Source organism: Camelus bactrianus, chromosome 18, assembly GCF_048773025.1.
Source record: "Camelus bactrianus isolate YW-2024 breed Bactrian camel chromosome 18, ASM4877302v1, whole genome shotgun sequence".
Taxonomy (NCBI): Eukaryota; Metazoa; Chordata; class Mammalia; order Artiodactyla; family Camelidae; genus Camelus; species Camelus bactrianus.
Window position 1 is genome coordinate 31,389,202 of NC_133556.1, and position 25,861 is coordinate 31,415,062.

General features: G+C 41.0%; 1 protein-coding gene across 16 annotated transcripts in view; it reads left to right on the forward strand.

Moving 5' to 3' along the window:
- RBFOX1 (RNA binding fox-1 homolog 1) overlaps nt 1-25,861 on the forward strand; it is a 1,986,757-nt gene that overhangs the window by 1,859,027 nt on the left and 101,869 nt on the right. For 15 of the 16 annotated variants that reach the window (XM_074346734.1, XM_074346737.1, XM_074346730.1 and 12 more), the window contains 4 exons: nt 1,075-1,218; nt 9,273-9,326; nt 16,606-16,698; nt 18,486-18,546. In XM_074346734.1, the coding sequence (XP_074202835.1) occupies nt 1,075-1,218; nt 9,273-9,326; nt 16,606-16,698; nt 18,486-18,546 (352 nt within the window). The remainder of the gene's footprint in view (nt 1-1,074; nt 1,219-9,272; nt 9,327-16,605; nt 16,699-18,485; nt 18,547-25,861) is intronic. The other variant, XM_074346731.1, reaches the window with a different exon arrangement.

A 25,861-nucleotide genomic window follows, 5' to 3' on the forward strand; every position in this document is an offset into this window, starting at 1 on the left:
TGCTAATTGCAGAGAAAGTGTCTAGAAATGAAGCCTCTCTTGAGTGAACTCTAGAACTGAGAGTGTGGGAACGGTCTTTAACGATTAAATCAAATGTTACTGTGACTTTTCTCCCGGTTCCTGCCTATATGGGGGCACAAGTGTTGCCATGACTTTTCTCCTAGTCCCTGCCTCTACAGGGGTGTTAATGTAATCTCATGCTATCCAGGCTTTTATTTGGGGGTAGAGTGGAGTGAGAGGCAGATTAAGGAGCTCTGCTGATAATGTAACATTGTCTACACCAATTTAGGTGAACAGAATTTCTAGATAGATGTTTTATGTCTGCATTGTCCGACATGCAAACCACTAGCCATATGTGGCTACTGAGCATGTGAAAATGTGTCTCATGGGAGGGAAGGACTGAATTCTATATTTTATTTAAATCAAAATAGCAACACAGGGTCAACTGTAATGAGCAGCACAGGTCTGCACGGTCAAGGAATGGACAATGAAAACCTCAAAAAAGATTTAAGTCAATCAGATGGTTACCTAGACTTCTGAGCACAAAACAGCCTTTTCCAATGTTTTATGAGACTTACTCATAGTTTATCTCTACAGCCTCAACAATGATGTGGGCGTAGCTCGAGATGTTGGACAGCCTGGATGAAAGGATACCTTTAGAGTAGTAACCTCTTCTTGATGAGGTTTTCTCTAATTACCCATTAAAACTCCCTGCCTACCCACCCCAGTACCAGCGAGTTCCTCCCCTGGCTTTATCCCCACAGCGCTTATCTCCTTCTGCCAGCTCTGTATTCATTTAATGAGTTTGTTGTCTGTCTTCCCCCGTGGGAATTATGATCCATGATGGTAAAAATCTTCTCTCCTTTGCTCACGGCTGAATCCTGGATCCATGATGGGCACTCAGTGGATGTTCAATAAATATTTGTTGAGTGAATGAGTGAATGACTCAGCGGTTTTGTCCTGTCCTTCTTCCTTTTTTCTGGCATTTTCCTCCCATTTAGGGGAAGCAAAGGCACATTGGAATGAACCTGCGGGTCCACTCAGAGCCTCTTTGCTTTGCTCTTGTTCTTTCAGCAGACAGATGACGCGGCACCCACGGATGGCCAGCCCCAGACACAACCTTCTGAAAACACGGAAAACAAGTCCCAGCCCAAGCGGCTGCATGTCTCCAACATCCCCTTCAGGTTCCGGGATCCCGACCTCCGACAAATGTTTGGTGTAAGTACTGCCTTTCTCCTCTGCAGTGGACTCCTCTGGGGTCCCCAGAATCCTTCCCTCCTCATGTCAGTTCGTGGTATTCATAATTCCAAAGGTGAGGTGTTTACGTAGCAGGGAAAATAAAGGCATTTTAGATCCTAGTCCATTGGCCGGGATCTCTTTATGATTTTAGTATAAATTTCTGTGCATATATTCACATTTCCACTTTGACCAGTGGTTGTTGTTCTAATTGGTGACTTGAATGTCAAATGGAAAATGGGCTCCCAGGTAACACACTGTTGAAACAAGCCCATTGATAATTCCCAATCGAATGGCCTGGGAGCCCACATCACAGCTCAAATAACCACTATGAGTCATCTTGGTTTTTCTCTCTATTGCAATTGTCAAATTATTGGGAAGACTGACTCATGATATATCCCTGCATACCTTAACTTTTTCCAGGCACGGAGTACTTAGATTTCAATTATTCTCTACAGGAGTAGAGAATTGAAGAAAATCTCTATGATTGTAGAGAATAATTAGTTCTGCAGAAAACTTCGTTAAAATCAAGCCACACAAAAACACTACAGATTTCTGAGTCTGACTTGCATCCTGCAATATACCTTCTCCTGGAATCAGTGATGAGGATTCAGAGGTTCTTAATGTCATGTCATATGCCACAAACGACAGCCTTCCCCAGGCATCATGGTGAAACACAGAGCAGGGCAGAAGCCACCACCAACCCAGACAAAATAAAATAAATGTTAGGCTTGCTTGCTCATGGGGCACCGTGACCCTGCTGGATGAGATCTGCACTCTCTGCCTTGGGAAGGGATGAGTTTGCCATTTCTTTGGGCTCAGTTCCACCAAAGGACAAAACTATGACAGGGCTTGGACAGCATTCATTTTTGCAAATGCAGTCAATCTATTTGTCCATGAGAGCCCAGAATTGGTGGGAAGTATCTGCGGAGTCAGTGAACAGAACGACATCCTTAACATTTGACTTAGCATAAAGGTTGGCTGTCTAGAGATTCTCCTTCTTAGAGTTTTTGGATGGATGCGAATATTACAAAAGGAATAAGAAGAAGCCCAACTTGAACGCCTAGTTCTGGGCCAAGTAGATCTCATTCTTCACGTGAAGAGGGGAGTTCTGGGCCATCTCTCTGCCATGGTGCGGTTAGCATGCACATTTTATTTCTTTAACATGCACGATGTTGATCAAGGATGCATCTGACACAAAAGCAGAACCAGCGTCCTAATGTTTAAGATACCCAGGCTTGAATCCTGACATTTCAGAGGAAAAGGTCAGCTTCTGCTCTTTTATCTCTCTCATTTGGTAATAACCTTGAATTGAGCCCTCTAACTCTTGCAGAGCAGAGATACCCTCGGGCACTTTCAGGTCAAAGACGACTTTGAAAAGTGCAGAGCATTCAAAGTTAAAGCCAAGGTTAAGTGTGTGTAAAGCAGTGAGACCCGGTTTGAATGATGGGCAGCCAGAGGAATTAGATCCCTTTGGTCACGTCGGGTTAGGAAGTTGTCTTGCTCCCTGATCTGTCTTTACTCATCAAGTGTCACTGGGACGTTGGCTTTGAATTCAGTCCTCCTAATGACCATCCTGTGCTCCTGTCTGGTGTCACTCATTGCAACACACCCCAACTTCCACCCCTGAGGGTGCTCTTCCTTGACTGGTCTTCTTGGTTATCTTGAACCTTACCGGAGGGACACACTGCCACGTCAGGGAGGTATTCAAAATAGTGACAGCTAGACTCCCTGCTTGCATGAATATCTGAGCCTCTCTATTCTTCTCAGGGGTTAGGCCAGCTGGCACAGAGCAAAGTCTTGCCAAAAGACGGGTCGTACTACCAGTTGTCAAGCCTTGATCAAAATCTACTGGTTTTAGAGCCACTCTTTGGGAAAGTCAAAATTTTCAAGCCAGCTTGACAAGATGTGAAACTGACAAGCTGATAGATACACTGAGTATCTATCTATCAACTCAGAAAATGCAGCACACATTCAGAAATTCTGAGAGCAATTCTGTTCATCACAAAGTGCATCTGTGTCCACTTTAAGATGTATACAAGATTTAGGGGGGAGGTTTTGTCCACAAAAATTATCAGGCACCTACAGATTCCTGGACTCTGCACTAACTCTGAGGCCTCCTTGGTTTACAACCACCATTCTGAAGAAATGGAATTTTAATACTACAAAAATGTATTCTCCCTGGCCAAACATCAGTGGAGGAAAACCCATTCTGATGATCTGATAGTTTAGCAGTGTGAATCGTGGTCAAAGGCATCTGTAGATGTTCTGACTGACTCCCCGCACTCCGTTTGGGAGAATTCAGCATGGTTTTGATGCGGGAAAAACGGATGTGGGGCGTGAGGAGGGCCGTGTCCCAGGTCTCGATGGAGCCCCTGGGATGTGCCCAGCCAAGTGTGTGTCCTTGGCTTCGTGCAGGAAAGAATTCAAGAGCGAGCCACTGTTGAGTAAAGGTAGATTTATTTAGAGAGATACGTACTGCATAGAGTGTAGGCTGTCTCAGAAGGCAGAAGGCCATGAGGTGTCGGTGTTGGGTGCTCAGGTTAAAATAAAAGTAGATACACACTCCCTAGACAGAGTGCAGGCCGTCTCCGAAGAGGAGGGAGCGAGGGGCGGCCACGAGGCTTGTGTTGCCAGGTTTTATGGGCTCAGTAGTTCCATATGCTAATAAGTGGAAGGACCATCCTAACTATCCTGGGAAAGGGGCTGGGATTCCTAGGAATTTGGCCACTGCCTACTCTTTGGCCTTTTATGGTCAGCCTTGGAGCTGTCATGGCTTCTGTGGGCATGTTATTCACTATGCTAATATGTTACAATGGGCGTATAATGAAGCTCAAGGTCTACTAGATGTCAAATCTCCCACGTCTTGAGCCTCAGGGCCAACTGGATGGGGTTGAATCTTCTGCCATTCTGCTGTTAATCGCTGTGTCGTTTCTTGAATGGCTGTCCATGCCCCCTTCTTTCCTGTCTCAGCTTCCACTTTCAGGTCATAGTTACTCTAAGAAATTACATTTTAATCCCAGTCAAGCAATCAGGTGTCTTCCAAGTCACTGGGACATGAGATGTCGTCTCTCCTTTTGTTGCTATGCTTCACCCTTGTCCCTTCACTTAGGCAGGGGCTACAAAGAGGGCGATGGCAGAGTAACACCCTCACAAAGATCTTTGTGCCTTTCTCCTTTGTCTCTTCTGTTCAGTATGGCCGTGGGGATTTCAAACCAGAACCTAAACACAGCAAAAAAAAAAAAAAAAAAAAAAAAAAAGCAACCTCTTTTCTCAAACTGCCTAAAACCAAGCAGTGTGCATATCAATGTCTGTAACCATTAATAATTCAGCCATGAGCTTTGCAGCTCTACAGACCTGACGGTTCCTGCAGGTGCCTCCCACTTTATTTTTAATTTGTGGCTGTTCGTGACTCTTCCTTACAATCTGGGTTGCCTTTCTTTCACCATTCCCGTCACGTTTTTCACTTCCTCCTCTTTTTTTTTTTTTTAAATGGTTTGTACTGCAAGCTCTGCCCCTATCTTTTTATTATTATTATTATTTATTATTATTATTATTATTATTATTATTATTATTGAAGTATAGTCAGTTTACAATGTTGTGTCAATTTCTGGTGTACAGCACAATTTTTCAGTCATACATGAGTATACATATATTCATTTTCATGTTCTTTTTCACCGTGAGCTACTACAAGATCTTGAATATACTTCCCTGTGCTGTACAGTATAATCTTTTTTATCTATTCTACATATGCCTGTCAGTATCTATAAATCTCGAACTCCCCGTCTGTCCCGTCCCACCACCCTCCTCCCCTCTGGCAACCATAAGTCTGTATTCCATATCTGTGAGTCTGTTTCTGTTTTATATTTAAGTTCATTTGTCTTTTTTTTTTTTTTAGATTCCATATATGAGTGATATCATATGGTATTTTTCTTTGGTTTTCTGGCTTACTTCACTTAGAATGACATTCTCTAGGGACATCCATGTTGCTGCAAATGGCATTATGTTGTCATTTTTAATGGTTGAATAGTATTCCATTGTGTAAATATACCATAACTTCTTTATCCAGTCATCTGTTGATGGACATTTAGGTTGTTTCCATGCCTTGGCTATTGTAAATAGTGCTGCTATGAACATTGGGGTGCAGGAATCTTTTTGAATTAGTGTTCCTTCTGGATATATGCCCAGGAGTGGGATTGCTGGGTCATATGGTAAGTCTATTTTTAGTCTTTTGAGGTTATATCCTTCTCTTTTGGAGCCTTTGTTTCAGTGTTTGGCATTAAATCATCCAGGTCATCTTAGATTTCCTGGATTTTGGGTTGGTTTGTTTTTTCGATCTCTTGAAGAAGGAACATTCCTTGGTCAAAAAAATTATGCAGCCACAATATCCAAGGAGGAAACCAGAGGTCTTTTTAAAACACCAGTTAGCATGTGAGTGAATGGATTTCTTATATTATCTGGGGCATCAGTTCTGGATGTTTTACTGGAAGGGATGTTGGTTCTGGCCCCAGCTACTTTTTTCTTGACCACGTCAAGGATCACAAAAGAGCATGTGTTTCCTTTACATTTGCATTCTTGATGATCTTATGAACGCAATGGATGGATTTCCACCAAATGGGTCACAAGTTCTTACTTCTGAACAAAAAGCTTAATTTAACCTAGTATTTGAAAGTAAGCGTGTCTGGGTTTCAGGTGAAAGAGGTGGTTATCATGGACCCAGACCACTGATACAAGGCATTGCGTCCTAGAATTGTCTTCAGAAACAGCTGCTCACGGAGCACTGGCTTCAGATTTTACCAGACCCATGTCAATGTCACAGCCTTTCTTTTGTTATCAAAATACGGGCCTTCAGGTCATCAGTATGATCCACCGATGTCTCTATTGTCACCAAAACCAGGTCACATGACTTTCTGGACATGCAAAAGAAGCATAAGATCACCGTTTCAGTAACAGAATAGAGATGTCTTCCCCTGCAATGTGAATGCCAGATTCCACCTACCGTGATGTCATGTTAGTGACGGCATTTTTCGGATGAGACAGGGGCCTCTATTTCAGCATTCAAATCATGAAGGCGACCCTCGGAAAACTGGGACGCTGCCTTTCTTAGCCTCCATGCCCCCTCTTTGAACTAACCTTTACTTTCATGTTTTACGCAGTTTCCATTGAACGCCTTTCACAGTTTTTCAGAGACATATTATTTGATCTGAGAATGTCTAAAAAAGGGTGGTACATGCTTGCCCAAACGCGTGCCCTAAAGCATCCGGATTTTATCCTCAACGCTGGATTTTACCGAGATGCCTCACATGGATTCGAGCCATTGTTGAACACGGCTGAGCATCGGTGTTGAGCAAACAAATCCCACTTATGTCTGCGAATGAGTCGTGTCTGTTTAAATTGAAAATGTGCCAGCTGTGTTTACATCATTAGTACCCAACTTCCCAATTAAACTGTTGATACTATAAATATAGCACACAAGTGCCTCGGAAATGGGGCTGACATCAGCGATCTTCATACGGCTTGTTTCACTGGCTTTGAGAAACATCCACCCCTTGGCAACTGCCAAAGAGGCAAACATTTGAGACCATTTCAGGGCATGTGGTGTCACTGTGCCATTTAAGGGAATGACACATGCTGAGATTACTTTTTGATTGGTTCTATCGCAACCAGATCTTATTTTAAAGGAAGTGTTTTTGTGTTGCCTGCTTCAAGAGTGTTCCGTGGATGACAGTTGCTTCACGGTGGTAGAGGAAGTCCTTTTCAAGCATCTCTATCCATAATTTTGTGTGCTTCCATGGACTTAAGCCTGAAATAAATATGCTAGCGTTTGTGATAGGACTGAATATTCTAAGGAGGTTATATCAAAATTATTGCTTCTGAGGCATTCACAAAGCTGGATTTTTTGTTTGTTTGTTTGTTTGTTTTTACTATGAAATTCACTTCACCTTTCAACGGCAAATTCTGCATTTCCCAGATCTGAAAAGTTTTCTTCTTATGTTTAACGATTTTCTCTAGCCAAATCTAGGGCACTGAGAGTGCACTCTGGAAAAATATTCTCTCGACCAAATGAATATGTAAGTGTCCACAAATTACAGGGCGAGTTACTGCAAGTCTCTTGGTGTTTCCATAGGACATGTCAGCAGTGTAGGTCTTCCATCTCCTCTCCTGGTCAAGCCTTCCTCTCTAGATTTCTTTCAATCCTTTTACTTCTCTGTGAATTAGAGAAGTGCTTCCACTCAACAAGAAAAATTCAAGCCTGTAATCCACTGGCCGAGTGCATATCCTGAGAGATGGGCACGTTTCTCTGGCATGGCATGACGTAAGATCTGGGTTTCTTTTTCTCATTGTAAGAGCTGCTTTCATTCCAAGGTTATGAGCTCTTTCTATTCCACTAGACTATGTATATTTTTTTTCTGTCTTTCCAAGGAATGTAGATTTATTTGTATATTCCAGATGATCTCCTCTGTATGTTCCCCCCCACCAAAAAAATTTTTTTTTAACCTTAGGAAGACCTCCTTGACACTCTGGGCTTCCCAGTGTTCTATGAGTGAAGCATACTGGTCAGGCAAGCTGCCCCCAATTCTCAGGGTTCTAATTGTTGGGTCCTTTTCTTTCCTCCCTCCCAATCACTCTCTCCTCTGCTACATAGAGGCTGCATAAGGCTTTCTACCCAGAGGAGAGAGACAGAATGCAGAACCTCCTAGGGTAATAAAAGATGCCATAAAAATCCAGCCTGCAAAAAAGCAAATGGAACAATAGGAAAGCTCAAAATAAGGAAACAAGAGGATGGAAATATTACTTTATGTTGTTCTGTTTATTTTATTTATTTTCATCGCTTAAGGGAGCATTTGCTCTCACTCTGCATCAGGGTCAAATTTCTATCTGATTTTCCCCAGGGTCGTGTCACATACTTTTATGCCACCCTCTCCCACCTGCATTCATGTAGAACAGACCACACTCAGAAAACGCCTGCTCGACACGACTTTGTGTGATCTAGAAAAACTGAAAGGGTTCCCACATCACGAAAAAGGATTTTCCATTATCAGATTCTTCTGGTTCGGAATCCATTTTCCCATTTTTTAAGTGTAAACCACGGACTGCTCGATGTGTATTAGTTACCAGGACAACTAGTGTAGTGAGTTACTAGTTATAGTAAGTGAAAAAATACGAGACATCATAATTGAATTTGAATTTCAAGTGACAAATATTTTATTAAGGACAAGTATGTCCCAAATATTGTGTGGGATATATGTACCCAGAAAACTCTGAAATTTAAATTGAACCAGGCATCTGTATTTTATCTGGCTCCCCAAGGTCTTTGTAACCTGAAACTTTGTTTCTAGATGTGAGTATGTTGCATTTCTTCCACTTTTTAGAAAGCCCGTTCATGTTCGTTGTCTAAAATCTCTTTGTTTGTTTAACAATATGGAGAATCGTCTTGAGAGAGGTGCCTTTCAGCCTGAGGACAGATCAGAACTATGCTGCTGTCTTGATGGTGATGGGTGCCTGTGTAGTGGATTTTCCTTTTATCTGTATCTGTTTCCTTTTATCTGTTTACTTCTTCTTATACGGCTTGGCTGTTCTTAGCTAAGGTCCAGAATTCTCAACATCATATTCTAGTTGGATATCTTACTATCAAAACCTCACTTCTCCAAGGATGTTTCTCCCAGTGGCTAGTGACATAGCCTAGGAGGGACCATGTACATACTGGTCATTTTTAAGCTTTGCTGCTCAGTGCCTGGGAAAGCTGAAAAGCCATCACTCCAACATAAAGGGAAATAGAATTAACCTCGTGCTTAAGTATTTGGTACCAGGCCCCTACTATGATATCTCATTCGATACCACAATACTGAAATGATACCCGTGGTTGTATTTCTCTCAGTTCAAGCACCTCATTTAATGAAAGAACAACGTAAAATGTACAACCTTGATATTAAAAGAGAAAAAAAAATTCTGACTTGGGGAACTATTACCCATGTGCATAGTATGATTTACTCCATTTCTCTTCTTGCTTATAAAATATTTCTATTTCTTTGCAGCAATTTGGTAAAATCTTAGATGTTGAAATTATTTTTAATGAGCGAGGCTCCAAGGTAAGCGACTTAATTCACTTTAGAATTGTTTAGCTTATTTTAAAATGCTTGTTATAAATACGGGGAAACAACTGCACTGTTTTAATCAGCACATTATGAAAATACACTTCAGTGGGAATTCCTTTAGGGACCACCTCCCGTTTTTCAAAATGGTGGGGAATGCATTGCATTCAGTTTAAAATGTATGAGGGGATAATTTAAAATTTCTGCTTTATGTATTTATGTATCTATAGATGTCAATATATCAAGTTTCCAGAGGAAAATTACCCATGCTTGAAAAAATAATGTTGCTACATTTTTGTTTTTCAGTGATAATTATGTTCTTTATATTAAAAAGTGAGTTGATAGTCTCATGAGCAGGTAAATATGTGATTATTCTGTATTAATAAAGTGCAGTTATTTTCCTGGGTTGTAGAAGCGAAAAATCTCATATACACCAACCTTTTGAATATAATTTGAATCATTAGTACATATACCAATCCACATTTTGCAATTTGCCGTTGTCTTGAGTTAGTTTTTAAGTAGATTTTCCTAGAGCTAATAATGTTAGTAAAAATCAGGGGTTATACACTGAAACTCTGAATCTTCAAAATGGAAATGTGTTGGGAGGAAAAAAAAAAAAAAAGCCAAACTCTTCCAGAACATCCCCAGTATCAGTGATTATTGAACAGCCCAGACCAGTAGTGTCAGCATCACCTGGGAACTTATCAGAAATGCAGATTCTTAAGGTCCCAGACCTATTGAATCAGATCCTCTGAAACTGGAGCCCAGTCATCCACGTTTTAACAAACCTTCCAGGACTGTCATTAAAGCTATAGACACTGTGTCTTCCCGTACACACGCAGACACTTCATTTAAATGTAAACTACCCCTTTGCCCACTGATGTTACGCAGTTGCTAAAGTGTCCTTGTACCTGTACCCACAGAAAACTCAAGAGAGCTGTCAGAATCTCCCTCGAGGAAAGCAGTGCATTTGGCATAGCAGCGGATACTGTGATAACAGGGAACGATGCTGGAAAAGGACACAGGTGTTGACCTTGAGAACTAGAAAGTGAACGCTTGCAGTAACTCCGCCTTGTTTCTGGTCTGCCACTCCCCAGGCTGTCAGGAATGTTCAGCAGCCTTCCTTCATCCCCAGACTGTGAAAGCGGAGATTGAGAGACGTTGCTTACCAAACACAGAGAGATGCTGGGTTTTGTCCCAGCGCTTTACTTAACGTAGGCAATTTTGAACAAGCCAGTATCCCAGAGGGTTACTGAGAACAGATTTCTCTAAGGTGGCAAGAGTCAGTCTCCTGGGTGTAGCAGCCACCTCCTCCCGACAAAGCAAACATTATTCCTTGGGCAGTCTGCACCTTCTCCTTACTACACAGGCTTCGTATTAACCGAATAGGATGCTGTTGATTGAACTGAGAAAAGAAAATTCTAGTATTCTCTTTTCCACAGCCAAAATGATGTTGTGATTTGCCAGATGAGTTTTAAAAAAAAAAAAATCAATCCATTACACTCTCTGGGTCTGTTACTTCAGGGATCTTGTCGCTCTTCTGTTATTTGAGATATTTTATAGTTGTTCTTGTAATACGTCAGTAGTTTGACCTCCAGGCTGGGAAAAAATAAGTTAACTCTTTTTCTGCTCTTCTATGAAAATCATTTCAAGGACTATTTCTATATGTGTAAAGCCAAGTTGCATGAAGAGGAAAAAATGAACTGTGCCTGATTCCTTTCATTCTGGATTGATGTGTTCTCAGCAAAAATGATAGAAGATGACCCAGGGTGTCAGCCAACTTCCTTCTAATCCTGAGTCCATGGCACTACTGCCTTTACAGTTTTTCATTTTTAATTTACATTTCATTTGTATTTTGTTTTTGTAACTTTTACCCGTTGGAGGAGACTATCTGGTTTTTTCAAGAGCAGTTTCGGGACCTTAGAAGAACATCGTTTGCTACTTTGAAAGTACAATGGTGGCACTATTTTTAAGACTTCTTCCGTCATTCCCACGGTTAGCCTGCCTCCGGGGCTTTAGGAATAAGACTGTTTAAGTTTGCGGCATCCAGAGACTGACTTTGTGAAGCTGTGAAGCTGCCTTTTTTTTTTTTTTTTTTTTTTTTTTCATTAGGAAACATCAAAAATAGCCTCTCTCGGTCGGTTTGCTCCCTCGGAAAGGACCAGTGCAGGTGTGGGAGCTGGCCGTGTAGGTTGTACTGGAATGTGAGCAAGACAGTCCAGTTGGGAACTGCTAAATGAAGCCAGTGGCTCACGCAGGAATAGCTTTCGGATTTGACATCACCCTTTACCAGAGAAGGCTTTATTTAGAGGAGCATTTCCATTTTAATGGCTGAGAGATCTGAACTGTTGTCATGACCTCATTTTCATCATTTGGTGCTGGAGAGGCAGCCAGGAAATGGGTGAGCCCTTATGAGCTAGGAGCTCATCTTCTTCTGCCCGTTTTCTTTGGGGACCATCCCCGAGACAGTCACTCAGTGCTTCCTGAGGATGGCTGTGTGTTCTGTGGGTGTCTGGTGTGTGGATGTGTGTGTGTGTGTGTATGTGTGTGCATACACATCTATACATACCCAGACAGGACTCATATTATCCTGGGGATGCAAGCAGTTCATGTATATATGAATAGCAAGTAAACAAGAAGATCACATTTAAAAATCATGTCTAAAAAAGATATGCCAAGGATGTTTACAGCAGCATCCATTGCCTCTAACCACTAGACGCCAGCAAACACACATGCACACTCAGGTGTGGTGGCCAGAATGTCTTGGGACATTGCAAATGCCCAGGAATGACAGGGGCAGAGTCACCTGGGCCAAGCTTCTCTGCTCTACAGCAATGCAACTCCACTAGCCCTCAAGGATTTCCTGTAGACCAAGTCCTAAGAGGAACGAGCATCTCCAGGTTAAAAGCCTTTTCACAAACACCACAAGGAAAGAATCTACCATCAGAGCCAGCAGAAACAACAAAAATCTGTAGCCATTTCAAATACTGAAATAATCAGAGAGAGGATATAAAATAACTATGGTTTGTATGTCTGAAGAAATAAAAGATCCTTAAAAATATGGGTGCGGGGAGATAGGCTAGACTTTGAAAATGGAATGAGGTAGCATTTGGGGGTGAGAGATCTGATAATTCATTTCACCTTTTAGGAGATTTTAAAACATTTTGTCTACCTCTGAATTGTTTTATTAAGAGGATGCAGTCAGATACAGCTACTTTTTAATATACCTGGGAAAGGTACCACCTGCTCTTTGATTCAGTGATGTCTGTAGTGTTAGGTACAGGTCCAGGTACAAGATGGGTGAATCAGCTGTGAGTTAGACACAAGTGCTTCCTGTCTTCACAGACTTTCCTGAGTAGCCGGACAGAGAGACCATTAAGAGGAACAAGTGCCATCAAGTTTGCGATGTTCTCTGGTGAATGAGAGGCTGCTGAGATTCCAAGCAGGCAGACCAGTCTTGCTGGAAGGTGGGAGGGCTTCAGGGAAAAAGGGGCATTTATACTGCAAGTGAAAGATGAGTAAGAATTTCTCAGGGGAGGGAAGATGGTCTTCCGGAGAGAAGGAGCTTTATGTGCAAAGGTGATCAGGAAGAAGTGGGGTGCGAAGTGCTTAGTCCCCCAGGAAAATGAGCCTTCGGACCCTTATCAGCAGCTCCCTTCTTACAGATGATAGGTGCTCTCAACACCAGAAACTAGAGGCATCAGATTTTTACGTAAGAGGAAAAATCAGTGCACACATCCATTCTGGGTGATTTAGAGTATTTGAGCAGTAAAATGTTGTATTCATATTAAGACAAAAAGGGAAGATGTCACCTAAACATATACCACAAGAACAAACTAGAAAAATCCCCGGGGTACGGGAAGGTCAGAATTTATGATTCACAAAAAGATTTTAAAATAAGCAAGTCACAGCTGGTCCGCATTAGGGTCACCATTAGCTGCACAGGGGTCGTGCCTTCCCGTCACAGGGTGCAAACGTCCCAGATTCCCCTCTCCTGCAGCCTTGCGCTTCCTCTCAGCTCCACCCCTCTGTGGAGGTACATTCAAGGAGCAATGTCTCTCCTCCCCGAGTCAGAAAGCATCTGACGCTCAACCCTGCCTCCCCTGACCCACAGCAGCCCCTCCTGCACGCTTGACCTTTCCAGGGTTACGCATCAGCTTTGCACTCAGTCTCTGCGCTCTCTGGGGCAAGTCTGGAAGGTGCTCCTCTCGTTCCCCTTTTGAAGGCTGAGATTTGAGAAATTCAGAATATTTGTAAGAACCGCCAGTTGCATCTTGCGTAAGATAGAATTCTGACCACAAGGAGGGTCGAAAGAAACAACCTGCTTTCAAAGTTGCCTAGCTCCTGTGCTTGGTGGAGAGGGGACCTGGAAAATGGCCAGGTGACGGTCTCTCTGATTATAGGGTAACTCCCCCTATGAGAATCTGGCCATCTTCTGACCCAAGTACATCATAGCATTTCTCATCTGGGTGGGAGGGAGGATGGTCCAATGAAAAAGTTAGGAAAATCCCTTTGGTATCGGGGGACTGTTTCTGGAGCCAGCCCTTCTGGAACCCAACTTTGCCAAATCTCAACTAAGCATCTCAGCAGCCTGAAATGAGAAGTATTGAGCTGCTCAAAAAAAAAAAAAAAAAAAAAAGAGAGAGAGAGTAAGCATACTAATAAAAAAAATCCATATATTATTTTTACTTCAAATCCAAGTGAGAATGTGAGAATGGAGTGGAATTCCTTTTTAGTTTATGCACTTGGGATTCAGAATACATTTCTATCCCCACCTTCATCGCTCCCTGACATACCTAATGCCAATTTTAGGCCAGTGTGGCTGGCCCAGAATCTCAATGACTCAGTTCACTGGGATCGTGGTAGACAGCTGGGTGGAACGTTCGGTGCCACCTGCTGCACTCGTCCCACCACGGGAAACAGTGACTGCTGGTCACTCATCAGCAGGAGAGGTGCCACCAAGCCCTCCATGGGCAAGACTCACACTGCGGATTTTCTCTCCTCGCCTAGTGGGAGGATTGGCCCTGATACAGCCGGAGTCCTCACTTCCCTTATTACTTATTAAGTGTGTGACGTGGCTGAGGACGCTAGCGTGTGAGGCTAAGAGGGCAGGGAGATAACATTTATCGTGTGGGACTTTGGCCGTATGCTTACATCTAAGATAGCCAAGTCAGACAGATTTTCACCTCAAAGACTCACTCCACTCCCTAAGTTGGCAATAAAATATTCTGCTTCGTTCAAAGAACTGAACCCTTCTCTTGAGGCTGCTGATGTTATGAGAGGCCACGGAAACCCGATTGCTGGACCACAAGGGTAACTTTTCCAGCCAACAAATATCTGGGCTCCATTCTGGGATTCTGATCCAATAGATATGGTCAGGGCTCAGGAAACTGAACTTTTAATATGTTCCCCAGGTCCTTTAGGTGTACTCTCAAGTTTGGGACCCAGTGGCTAAGAGCCAGAGCCATCAAATAGCTCAAACCCTCCAAATTCTATCTTTCGCCATTGAAGAGTTATTATTTCCAAACTAATCAGCACATACATTTGAGAACCAAGTGTGGGCATCCCGCCAGTGATGGACAAGGCTAAGTAGGATCCTTCTGTTAGGCAGCGTATAATCTTATGTTAATCAAATAATTCAGACCTGTCCTCATCACAGATCCTCACCGCGGGAGAGAGGAAAGGTAATGCCATCTAACCCCCAAGTGAAAAATTAATTTTTTTTTGTCCCTGTACCAGATAACCAGCTAGCCTACCTTGAATACACCCACAGCAGGCGTCCTCTGCCAATGAGCCCACCTTAATATTGGAAAGTTCTCTCTTAGGTAGAACATGGGCTGATAGCTCTCTGAAGACCCTGAATTTTGGAGATCCCTTTAGCGACCTAGTGAGGGATTGAGAGTTAACACGAGTTGGTTATGACTATCTGTGATTTGTAATGACTGTCTATTTTATTAGCAAGAGTGACTGTCATCCTGCCCCAGTTAAGCTTAAAGCCAGCATTTTCCTTTATGTAAAGTTTACCCAACTCAAAGAGGAGTCTGGACACACTGCATTATTTCACCCAGTTTACGCTGTGAGCACCAGAACGAGCTGGGTAAATTTACACTGGAATTGTTTCAAACGGTTGGTGTATATCTCTGAACAAAATGTACAAACATTTTTAGGGGGTTTAAAAATAATGTGTCATTTTCTGTACTTTTCTTAGGAACAGTGTCAGTGAAGAAAAAGGATGGATTTTTGACAATGTGACGTTTTGGGGGGTTGTTTTTTGAGGCTGAAATAGCAAAACAAAATATGCCAGTGGTGCAGTAAAGGGTGTATTTGCTATTGATCAATAAAAGAAGTACCCAGAGTGTCATAAATAATATTCAATTAGAGAAACTTCTGTTTTCTACCTGTTGACTTGATGAATGAATACGAGCCTAATGTCTTAGAACTTTACCACATGTCGACACATTTCCCGTTTTGGTTAATAAAGTAGTCGGGAAAGTTGACAAATTCAAAGGCATGTACGTTACGTGGAGGGTGAGGGAGGGGAAATATTAATGCAAAACCGTGATTTGAACTGTTTGCGTTATTAATCAGTTGATGTTTATTTCTATTCATTTTATGTGATTATTTCCTTTATTAGATCAAGGAGTTTAAGATTTATTATAAAAAAAGGTCTTTCCTTTTTTTTAGGCTTCTGATTTTTTTTTTTATTTTTGAGAAGTAAAGGCTGTAGAATTGACCAATTTGAATAACCCTAAAACTGCATGGAGGAGAGATGATCTTAAAACCACACGGCATGACTCTGTAGGCGATGTTAGAAGATTTTGGCATTCATTGTTGAATTTCGTGCACACCTTTTTCTTTTCTTTTCTTCTTAATTTGCATGTCAAGAAAGTGGTTCCCTTTTTTTTTTTTTCCTCGTTATTTCATTTTCTTCTCTGTGAAGACACTAAATTTATTTTGATCTCATTTTCTTTCCGTTAGATTTATTTTCTTCTGTAGTGACATTTAGAAAGGTATTTTCGGTGTCATTTCTTTTTTTGTTTTTAATTCTTCAGGGGTTACAGCTAACGGGTGACAGAAAAAAAAAAAAAAAGACCTTGTTCACATTTGTCGCTTACTTATTGCACATTTTAGTACTCTTATAATTTCTCTAATTTGCATGTTACAGAACTGAAGCCAGGACAAGAAATAGAAATTAAAGCGAGAGAACGTTACACAGTGGTCGTTGACTGAAAATAATAATCTGCATGTTGTTTTCCCTTCTCCCTCCTGCATGCAGGGATTTGGTTTCGTAACTTTCGAAAATAGTGCCGATGCGGACAGGGCGAGGGAGAAATTACACGGCACCGTGGTAGAGGGCCGTAAAATCGAGGTGCATGTCCAAAATATTTTCCTTTTCATCTTTTTTATAAGTGTCTGCTTCACGCTCATTGTTGTTCCAGATGCATCACTGTGTCTTGTATGTGACCCTACTCCCTTTTCATTGTTTATATATATATATATTTATATATAAAAAGGAAAACTGGCCTTACTTTTTTTTTTTCTAATTTTACTTTATGATGTTACTCTTATGACTGCTGAAAGGTGGATAGTAAAAGTGAGAAAAAGAAAAAGGTTAATCTGAAAGGTTTTTTTTTTAATTATGATTTTATTTTCCATGTCTTATAAACAATGGGTGCAGTAGGTTCCAAACAGTGGCGAGAGTGTGGCAAAATAAAACAAAATACAGAGCAGTTTCTTCCTTTTTTTTTTTTTTTTTTTTTTTTTGATTTTCTTTTTCTTTCCACTGCAGGGTTGACGAGGGATCCACAGTGGTGTGCAAATTAAGCCAAATTGTGAAAGAAATAGCATTCGAAAAGAATGATTGCTTAAAAAAAAAAAAAAAAATGAAAGGGCTTTGTCTTGAAACCTTTCCTTTTTTTTTTCTTTCTTTCTTTTAAAGAAGCCAGTTTGAATCTTTGCATTCTTTTGATGACAAAGTGAATAACCAAACAGGATTTCCTGTTCAATATCTGGCCCCTCTGCATGGGAAAAAAAAAAAAAAAAACAAAAAGCAAACACTAAAATTCCAATACTCAGAATCTGTTCTTTGTACCACTGGATCTCCCTCAAAATGACCACAGGGTCGTATTTGTTGAAACTTAAAAAAAAAAAAAAAAAACCACTTACAAATGCTTTAGTCTTTGGAGTAAGATGTTGCATATTTTGCCTTTCATTTCCCCCCCTTCGACGATAACCCTTAGGCCCCTCACCAAACTCTCAGTAACCATGGTAACTGTACACAAACCCATGCTGGCGATGGTGGTGAATGGTAAGTGGTGAGCTCCATCCGCCGTTTCACGTATTTAGTGCTGATATCTCTATATACATATATATACCACGTGAATTTTTTTGACTTGTTGTATTAAGTTTTCTTGATGCTCTATTTTTTTGGATAATGGTACGCCTGTCACTGAGTGTACGTTCTAAGCTAGCCTGGGAGGCACTGACTGGATTGAGAGATGACCAGCACACATCTTACTCAGATCGTTAACTCCATATTGTGTTAAACAATGCACCCTCTCTTTTACCCTTTTGTTAGCTGTGACTTTAAAGCTTGAATGATCTTGTTAATTCTTGCGATGTCAAAGGCTCTTGTTCCAAGTGTGGAATGCTAGATGTGGCTTCCCAGATGGTTTTCCCCTCTTAAAGTGTTGCATACGGCTAAGACTTGTTTGTCCTTTTTTTGACATTTATGTTCCCTTGTACCTTGTCTCTCCCCTCTTCTACTCCACTGCATGTTCCTTCATAAGAACCTTATTTTATGTTTAAAAAAATATATTTATTGTTTCTGTGTTACCATGGAGTACACGCATGCTTTTAAATCTTCAATTATGCAATTCCTTTTCATTTGCTTTTACTGTCTCCTTATTAAACTTTTAAATGATGTGACATTGCTTTCTTGAAATGATTTGTAAGTTAAAATGGTTATGAAGTAAATGTAACTATAAAAATGGATGATTTTGTTATGCACCTACTTACTGCCTTTTATAAATTAAAATGCATTTTAGTTTTCGGTTTTGTTTTTTTAATAAGTAATCACAGTCGTAATGCATGCAACTGATTGAACTGTGGGCTGGGCCTGGAATATGTGCTCATTTGAGTTTTCTATGTACATAGGTAAATAATGCCACAGCACGTGTAATGACAAATAAAAAGACTGTCAACCCTTATACAAATGGTAAGTAGAGATTGGTCTTTTACAAGAAATCGTCTCTGCCTTGAAATCTCTTAAGTAATTTAAATGGGGAATCTGTTTCAACAAGCCCATATTTGCTTCAGCATGGCTACTGTGTCTTTACTGCTGACCTGCTACAGAGAACCACCTGAATTAATGATGCATTTCACAACAAAAGCACGTTTAGTTTTCAGGGTAAGTGCACATGTCCTTTCAGTCTGTATAGAATAACTCCCACTTGGGGTGAGATATAGTGATTATTTGAGAATTACTTGGGTAATTTAATCTGTTGCCATTATAGTAAGTTGAAGAAAGATGCAAGTTCTATTTGCTTCTTTTTTTTTTAATCACCACCTCCACATGGATCACTAATCATTCTTGGAGGTGGGACTGCAGAATTTAGTTCTGGCTTTGAATCTTGGCTGGTGCTATTAGGCTTTTGAAGTGGCTTGGAGGGTCCCTGGTGACGAGTTTCACAGTGAGAACAGAATGCAGTGGTGCATTACGTGTGTCCTTGTGGGTGGCTTCGTGCCATTTGGGGGCAGATGAGAATGTTGCTGTGTATTGCAGACCCCTTTGGGACAACGCATTTCTGCCCTTACTCAAGAAGGAGACATCTCAAAATGCTTCACAACAAGGATTTACATAGAAGTGAAGAGTTATTTAAAATATCCAAACATTTTGATTCTTTAATCTTTCTCATAATAAATGTCTCAAGATATTTGGGGAGAAAGGCTGCTGATATGCTAATCACACACTTAATTGTACCAAAACTAGAAAGAATGTAACATAGTAAGTTAAAGTTGGAGCTTAGTGGCATATTATACCCATTAAAATGAGCAGGAAGAAGACTATGAAGGGCCTCATAATGAATGAAACATTTAAAAGTAAAAAAAAAAATTACATGTATAGCACGATTTTAACTAAATTAAGGCAGATGTTGGCTTTTATAAATTAATATGGAATTCTTTCAGTGTTAATACACACAGACTAAATTCATTCTTTTTAGTGGGAACATAATATTCCATAAAATGAATATATGGCTTTATACCAACCATCCATACTGACGAATGATTTTTTTCTGTTACAAAAAATAGTATTAACATTTGGTAGTTTTATTTTTGTTTTTTCTTCTTTCTTGTGCCAATAGCTACCAATTTTTCCTTAAGTCAGTTTGTTCTTATTATTAAAAGGGGCACCATTACACAGAAATATACCCTCACTATAAAAGGGGGCTCTAAGGTGAAAGGCCAGAAGAATTATTTATTCTTCTGACCCACTTTCCCAGTTCCAACAACCCCAGCCCTATCCTTAAATGGTATAGAAAATTTCCACAACAGACTTTGAATGCCCAGTCCAGAAATGAAGCAAACCTCAGATTTATGTGTCAGGAAGTCCTTCTTGGGTAAACATGATAGTTCTGCCAATTGCCAGAGTTGGTCAGCAATGACAACAACCTGACTATTGGCCATTTTCTTTAATTATGAAGTAGCATTTGTGTGTGTGTTACATGCACACATGTTTTCACGCATCTGTATAGGTATTTATGTGTGCTGCTTACGTGAGAACATGAAGGAAGGGAAGCCAACTATTATTCCTTAAGCCATAGGTATGCATATTTATTTTAAAGAAAGGGTTATTGATCGATGTCTTACCCAGGGACTGAAAACTGGACCTGTGGGATTTGGAGACACAATTCAAAGCTTATTCATTAATAGCCGACATTTCTAGAACATTGACTGCATGACATTATGTCAAGCACTTTAGAAGCATGAAGTCCTATAAAGAAGACGTAGTTATTCCTGTTGTAAAGGTATAAAATTTGAGTCCAGATGACATGAAGTCATTAGTGAAGTCTTGCTTTTATTATGAAATAACAAAATCTTGTGGCCATGCTCGTGTTTTATGAGTGCCTCACTTCCCCCGTCATCTTACAAAACTGCATTCAAGCAACTGGCTATGATAACAAAATGATTATTCAATGTGCAGCCCCAAATTCCCTGCCACATGTTGGCATAAACATCCCACATCCAAGTCCAGGGAATCATGCCTTCTCAGTTTCCAGAAATAAGGAAGTCATGTGGGGCTGTCATCTATGTATCTGAAAGGAGGGCAACTCATAGGCTTATTCTGGACTAAGTCGGGTACCTAAGGAGTGGATGGATAGTCACAGTAGAACTGACTTAAAACACCAATGCAAATCCTAACTGCATAAACACGGTTGGCCTCTATAGAGGGCATCATGGAGAATTTTTGGTACTCAAGGAAAGGAGTTCTCAATTTTTTCTTAATTATTAAGTATCATCACTACAAATACATTTTCACATAAATTGCAGTCTGACATAACTGAAAAGATATGGAGCCCTCTCAGAGCCTTAACAAGAGTCACTATGATAAGGGGGGATATTATCACAAGAAGGGGAAGAAGGAAGGAAGGAAGGAAGGAAGGAAGGAAGGAAGGAAGGAAGGAAGGAAGGAAGGAAGGAAGGAAGGAAGGTAAGAGCGAGCAGGTGGTAACTATGGGAGATAATGGATATGTTAACTAGCGTGATTGTGGCAAAATTTTATAATGTATATGCACATCAAATCAACAAATTGTGCACCTTCAATATAGATAAATGTAGTTGCCAATTATCCCTCAGTGAAGCTGGGCGGGGGGAAGAGAAGTGAGGACCAATGAAGTGGCATTGAAATAAAACAAGTAACTCATGAAATTCATTCATTAGCTACCTCATTCATTCTCACAAATCATCAAACTTAGCTTCAACAAAATCACGCATTCCTGGAGTCATCAAATTTTGAGGTCATCTTCAAATGGTAAAATACCACTATCAATGCCAGCATCACATCCATGTATTCCTTCAATCAAGTTTCCAGCAAAACTTTAAGCAGCTGCAAAGTTTCCAACGATGAATAAAACCAGACTCTGAACACAATGAGACACACGGCTAGAGGACCACGATTAATAATATCGTGGACGATGCAGATTTAATTTTTCCAAGACATTGGAACTTGGACATAAGAAAAAGCTGTAGAATAACATGTAGGGATCTGGAAACCCTCCCCATCAGAAAGCTCCACAAAAGGGGAATTGGGCGATTTCTGTATTGCTGATTTTTCCTGAAGACACCAACTCTCAGAGAGGAGTTAGGGTTTACTGTGCTCGCTGGAGATCAAATGTTTCCTCTGCAAAACAAGATGAGAACCAGAATGTCAGGGATTTCCTGGATGTTGGAGAAGCATGGGTATTGAATGTAGCTCTTTTATTTTCTCAGAGATCTTAGGAAGGATGAAAACCGGACAAAAAGATCCAAAACTGTAAGAGAGGTAGATTTTGTATCAGCTATGCCTTTCACTGGCTACTGAACAGCAGGCAGGCTGTTGAAACTCTCCACATACCAGCTCTCTAGTGTGGAATCTGCAGATATCATGGGACCTACTACACAGGGTATTTGTGATTATTATGGAAGATAAGGTACTCAACACAGGGGCAGGTGTGCAAAGTGCCTGAAAATTTTAATTACGCAATAATCCAAATAATAAGTAGCCATCTTGTTCCTTTTTTCTGGACATAGTAAGCTGAATTTCCTGATAGACATGCTAGTTTAAGGATCAAATATTCAGGTGCCAACGGAGGCTGGGCAGGTAAAATAAATAAGCAAACAGAGGGTCTGAGAAACTCGCAGCCTTTTGGGGCTTTCATTTTCATACTGTAAAAAGTGAAATATTTCTCTACTAGAAGGAAAAAAAAAGCAGCACAGGGTAACAATAAAAGATTGCTGTCATTTGGACTCCAAGCCAGGCATATAATTGGGAGCAGATTAACTGGGGGGTTAAGTGGGGTGGTCCCTGGTCACCCCCAGCAAATTGGTCCATGTAGATTCCTAATCTGAGGATGTCATTTCTACTCATGTTTGAAGAGAAGCAGAAATCCTGTATTTTAGATGAAATCTAAATGTTGACAATGAATATGTATTGAAAAAAAATTACCGAGCGAACCAGGCTCAACGGGCACCTGACTTTTCATTTTGGGGCATTGCCTCCTGCGCCATTTCAATTCCCGGGTCCCTGGCATCGTCGGTACGTGTCTTTAGAAAGCAGTGGTACACTTTTTTGGAAACCCCTGTTGGGTATTTACAGGTGCTTTCTTGAATGTGTTTGTTGGATAGCCAACTCAGCAAAGCCCTAGAGGAGGCATGTGCAGATTTTTGTGTGTGCCCATTCAGACTTGTCTTTTAATATCGCTGTGGTTAACACTGGGGATTTTGGCCAGCATTTTCTACAGAAGGCTGGCAGCTGACTTTTGAGAAGCTAAATCTGAGGAGGAGAGCACTGATTTGGATACAGCCCCTTGAGGCCAGACCACACAGGGGTCTCTCTAAACAGCTCCAGTGTCTAACATAGAGTGAGACCCCCCCACATGTCAGGTCTCTGATCCATTCCGTTGTTGTGTGGGGGGCCCTGGGAGGCTGGGAGCAGTGGGCTTTATCAGCTGTTCTCTTGTTGTAAGCCTCATTGTTCAGTTTAATGTCCTTGATCAAAATCTCTGAATTTGCAAGGCCTGGGGACGTACACAAACTGCCTGAGAAATTAAAACTGGGATCATTTTGTCTGTCTTCCTGACAGCGCAGGCTCCTGTCTCCAGCAGGGTGATCCCAAGGGTCTCTTCCAGGTACTAGAAGGAGTCACAGGGACGAGGGGGCCATTTGCGTGTGATTTGCATGCATTTGCATAAGCCTGAAAGAGCCCTGTTAAGTCTGAGCAGAGGTGATTTTCAAGGGCTGCATTCTTACTGCCTTTCCCTTGAAGACGGTCACCCCTAACAGGGTTCTTCTTTATTAGATGTATACAAGGAAGCAGGTCACTGGAGGTTGGAAGGAAATAGAACCCTTGGAACGAGTTTTAGAAAAAACTTTTTATTCCTTCCGTTCCTTTACAGTCAAACTAAGTAAATATTTATGGAGCACCGACTGTTTGCCCAACTCAGCTTTAGATGTTGAGAATTCACATTGAACAGCAGACCTGCTCACTTCACCATTAATTTTAATGAAGGTGAATAGTTATAAAAACAATTAAGAACAAGCAAAGAAAGGAACAAGATAAACCCAGGTGGTGTTAACAGCTATGCAGAAAACAAAACTGGGAATTGAACCAGGAAGTAGCCCTAATTGTAGAGAGGGAAGTGGCATTAGGTAGCCAGCCCTGGGAAGACACTGGAGACCCAAATGATACAAGGTAAACTTTGAGAACTGGGGAGAGGTCTCCAAGCGGAGCAAACAGTGGTTGCAATCCACAGAATGGTCTAGAATGATCTTGGGTTTTCCAAAGGTCATAAAGGCCAGTGTCACTGTAGTTAGGTGAGAGTTAGGACTTGGTTGCCATGAACTTGTCCAGGTAAGACATGGCGATGTCTTGGGCTGGGATGGTAGCATTGGCAAGGGTGGGAAACAAAACAAGAGGAAACAGCTTTTCAAAGTCTAACCAATAGGATTTTCTAATGGGTTCTACATGGGATATGATGGTAAGGGAAGAATCAAGGAATTATTGATCAAGAATTTTGTTTTAAGGGACCAACTGTTTGGAGATGCCATTTACTGAAGGGGGAAGACTTGGTGAGGAATCCACTTCAGGGGAGGAGGGAGATGAGAAGTTGGGTTTTCATGCCTGAGATATGGTTCAGAAAGTTTCCTACCATGTGAAGAGAGCAGCCTTATTTAGGAGAGAGGACCAGTGATGGAAAGCAGGGGAAGTCTGCACTGATGTTCCCGTGGCTACCTGCGCAGTCTCATTTCATTTGGCTTCTCATAGATTCCCAGGTGGTTTCTTGTAAAGGAGATCTTATCAGTTACCTCTCTCAGTGAATAGTTGCAAATGTGAGATGACACAGCTCTCCTATGAGGGAGAGTATCGTTTCATTTCTATTATTTTTATATTGAATGAAAGTTTTCCACCTGTAGACTTGCTGAATGAGTAGATAACTGATAGTTAGATAGTGGCATGAAGTAGCATGCCCTAAGAGGACATCAGGTTAGCTTTGTCCAGAGCTAGTCGATTGATCAGCCAATAGACAGATAGATAATAGAGAGAGATGATAGAGATGAATGGATGGATGGATGGAAGGGTGGACAGATAGATAAATCGACAGGTAGGAGTTTTCTTGGCCCAAAGAAAGAGGATGATAGAGAGAAACGTGATTTCTAGGCAGTGTTAGATATCGCTGAAAAATCTGTTTCTCTGAGAAAAATGAAAGACCATTAGCGTAACTCACAATCTTTGAACATTACATCAAAGTTAATCAGTGAGTCCACATTCAGTGAATGGTGTGTCCCAGCCTTGTGTGCAAAAAAAAGAGTTATTTAAGGGAGTTAATAAGAATGCATACAAGAAAGTACGGTGTCAAAAAGACCCTGTCTCCACTGTCAGTAAAAGGAAGGGGCATAAGCAGGGTGTACGATGGAGCACAGAGGGAAGAAGAGGAGACATAAATTAATAACTTAATTATTCGTTGAATATGGCTTCATACAGAATTTGTTCACAAACTCTAGACTTATGTGAAGGACTAGAAAGAGAACATTAAATATGTCCAGATAACCCTGAAGCTTTATTTGCAACCAGTTTGCTCTATTTTCTCTTAGATTCCAGTTGACTTGAAATGTGGACATTAATCCTCATGTCCTCAGAAGTTGGGTATTTTCTTTTTTAGGAAGCAGTGAATTTCAGTTGGCCAAATGGAAGTCATTTTCCGCATTTATAAAGCACATAGTCTGAAGTGTCCGGGGTAATCTTTATTTTTTGTACTACTATAGAAACTTCTAGAAGACAAGATTTGGTTACTATAGGAGAGGAAAGTGACAGTGTGGAGTTTCAGAAACCACTGGAACAACATGTCTCAGAGTTTTATCTCTTTCTGTTGGTCTAAAATGGTGGCCAAGAGTTTCTGTTAATATGCCTCCCCTGGATAATCCCCTGGAAAACCCTAGAAATAAACCAGCTAGTTTATTCAAATTGTAACTGAGAGTTTTTAGAAACAAAACATCCTTGGAAAGTTCCAGGAAGTTCTTAGGTCCATCCAGGGGCCCATCTATTGCGATACTGAGCCCCTGTCTTCTGTCTTCCTTAGTGGATCAGTAGATTGTTTTCAGATCTCAGCACATCACCTAGACCAGACAATGAGATGTCACACGTCTCCTCTCTGGGAAGAGCTCAGAGAGTTCTCCTTGCCAGAAATACCTTCTTTCACATCCCAACTGTCATCATTGCCTTTCCTTAGGAGCATTTAGTGAAGGACCTCCAGTGTTTGACTCTCAGCCCAAGGACA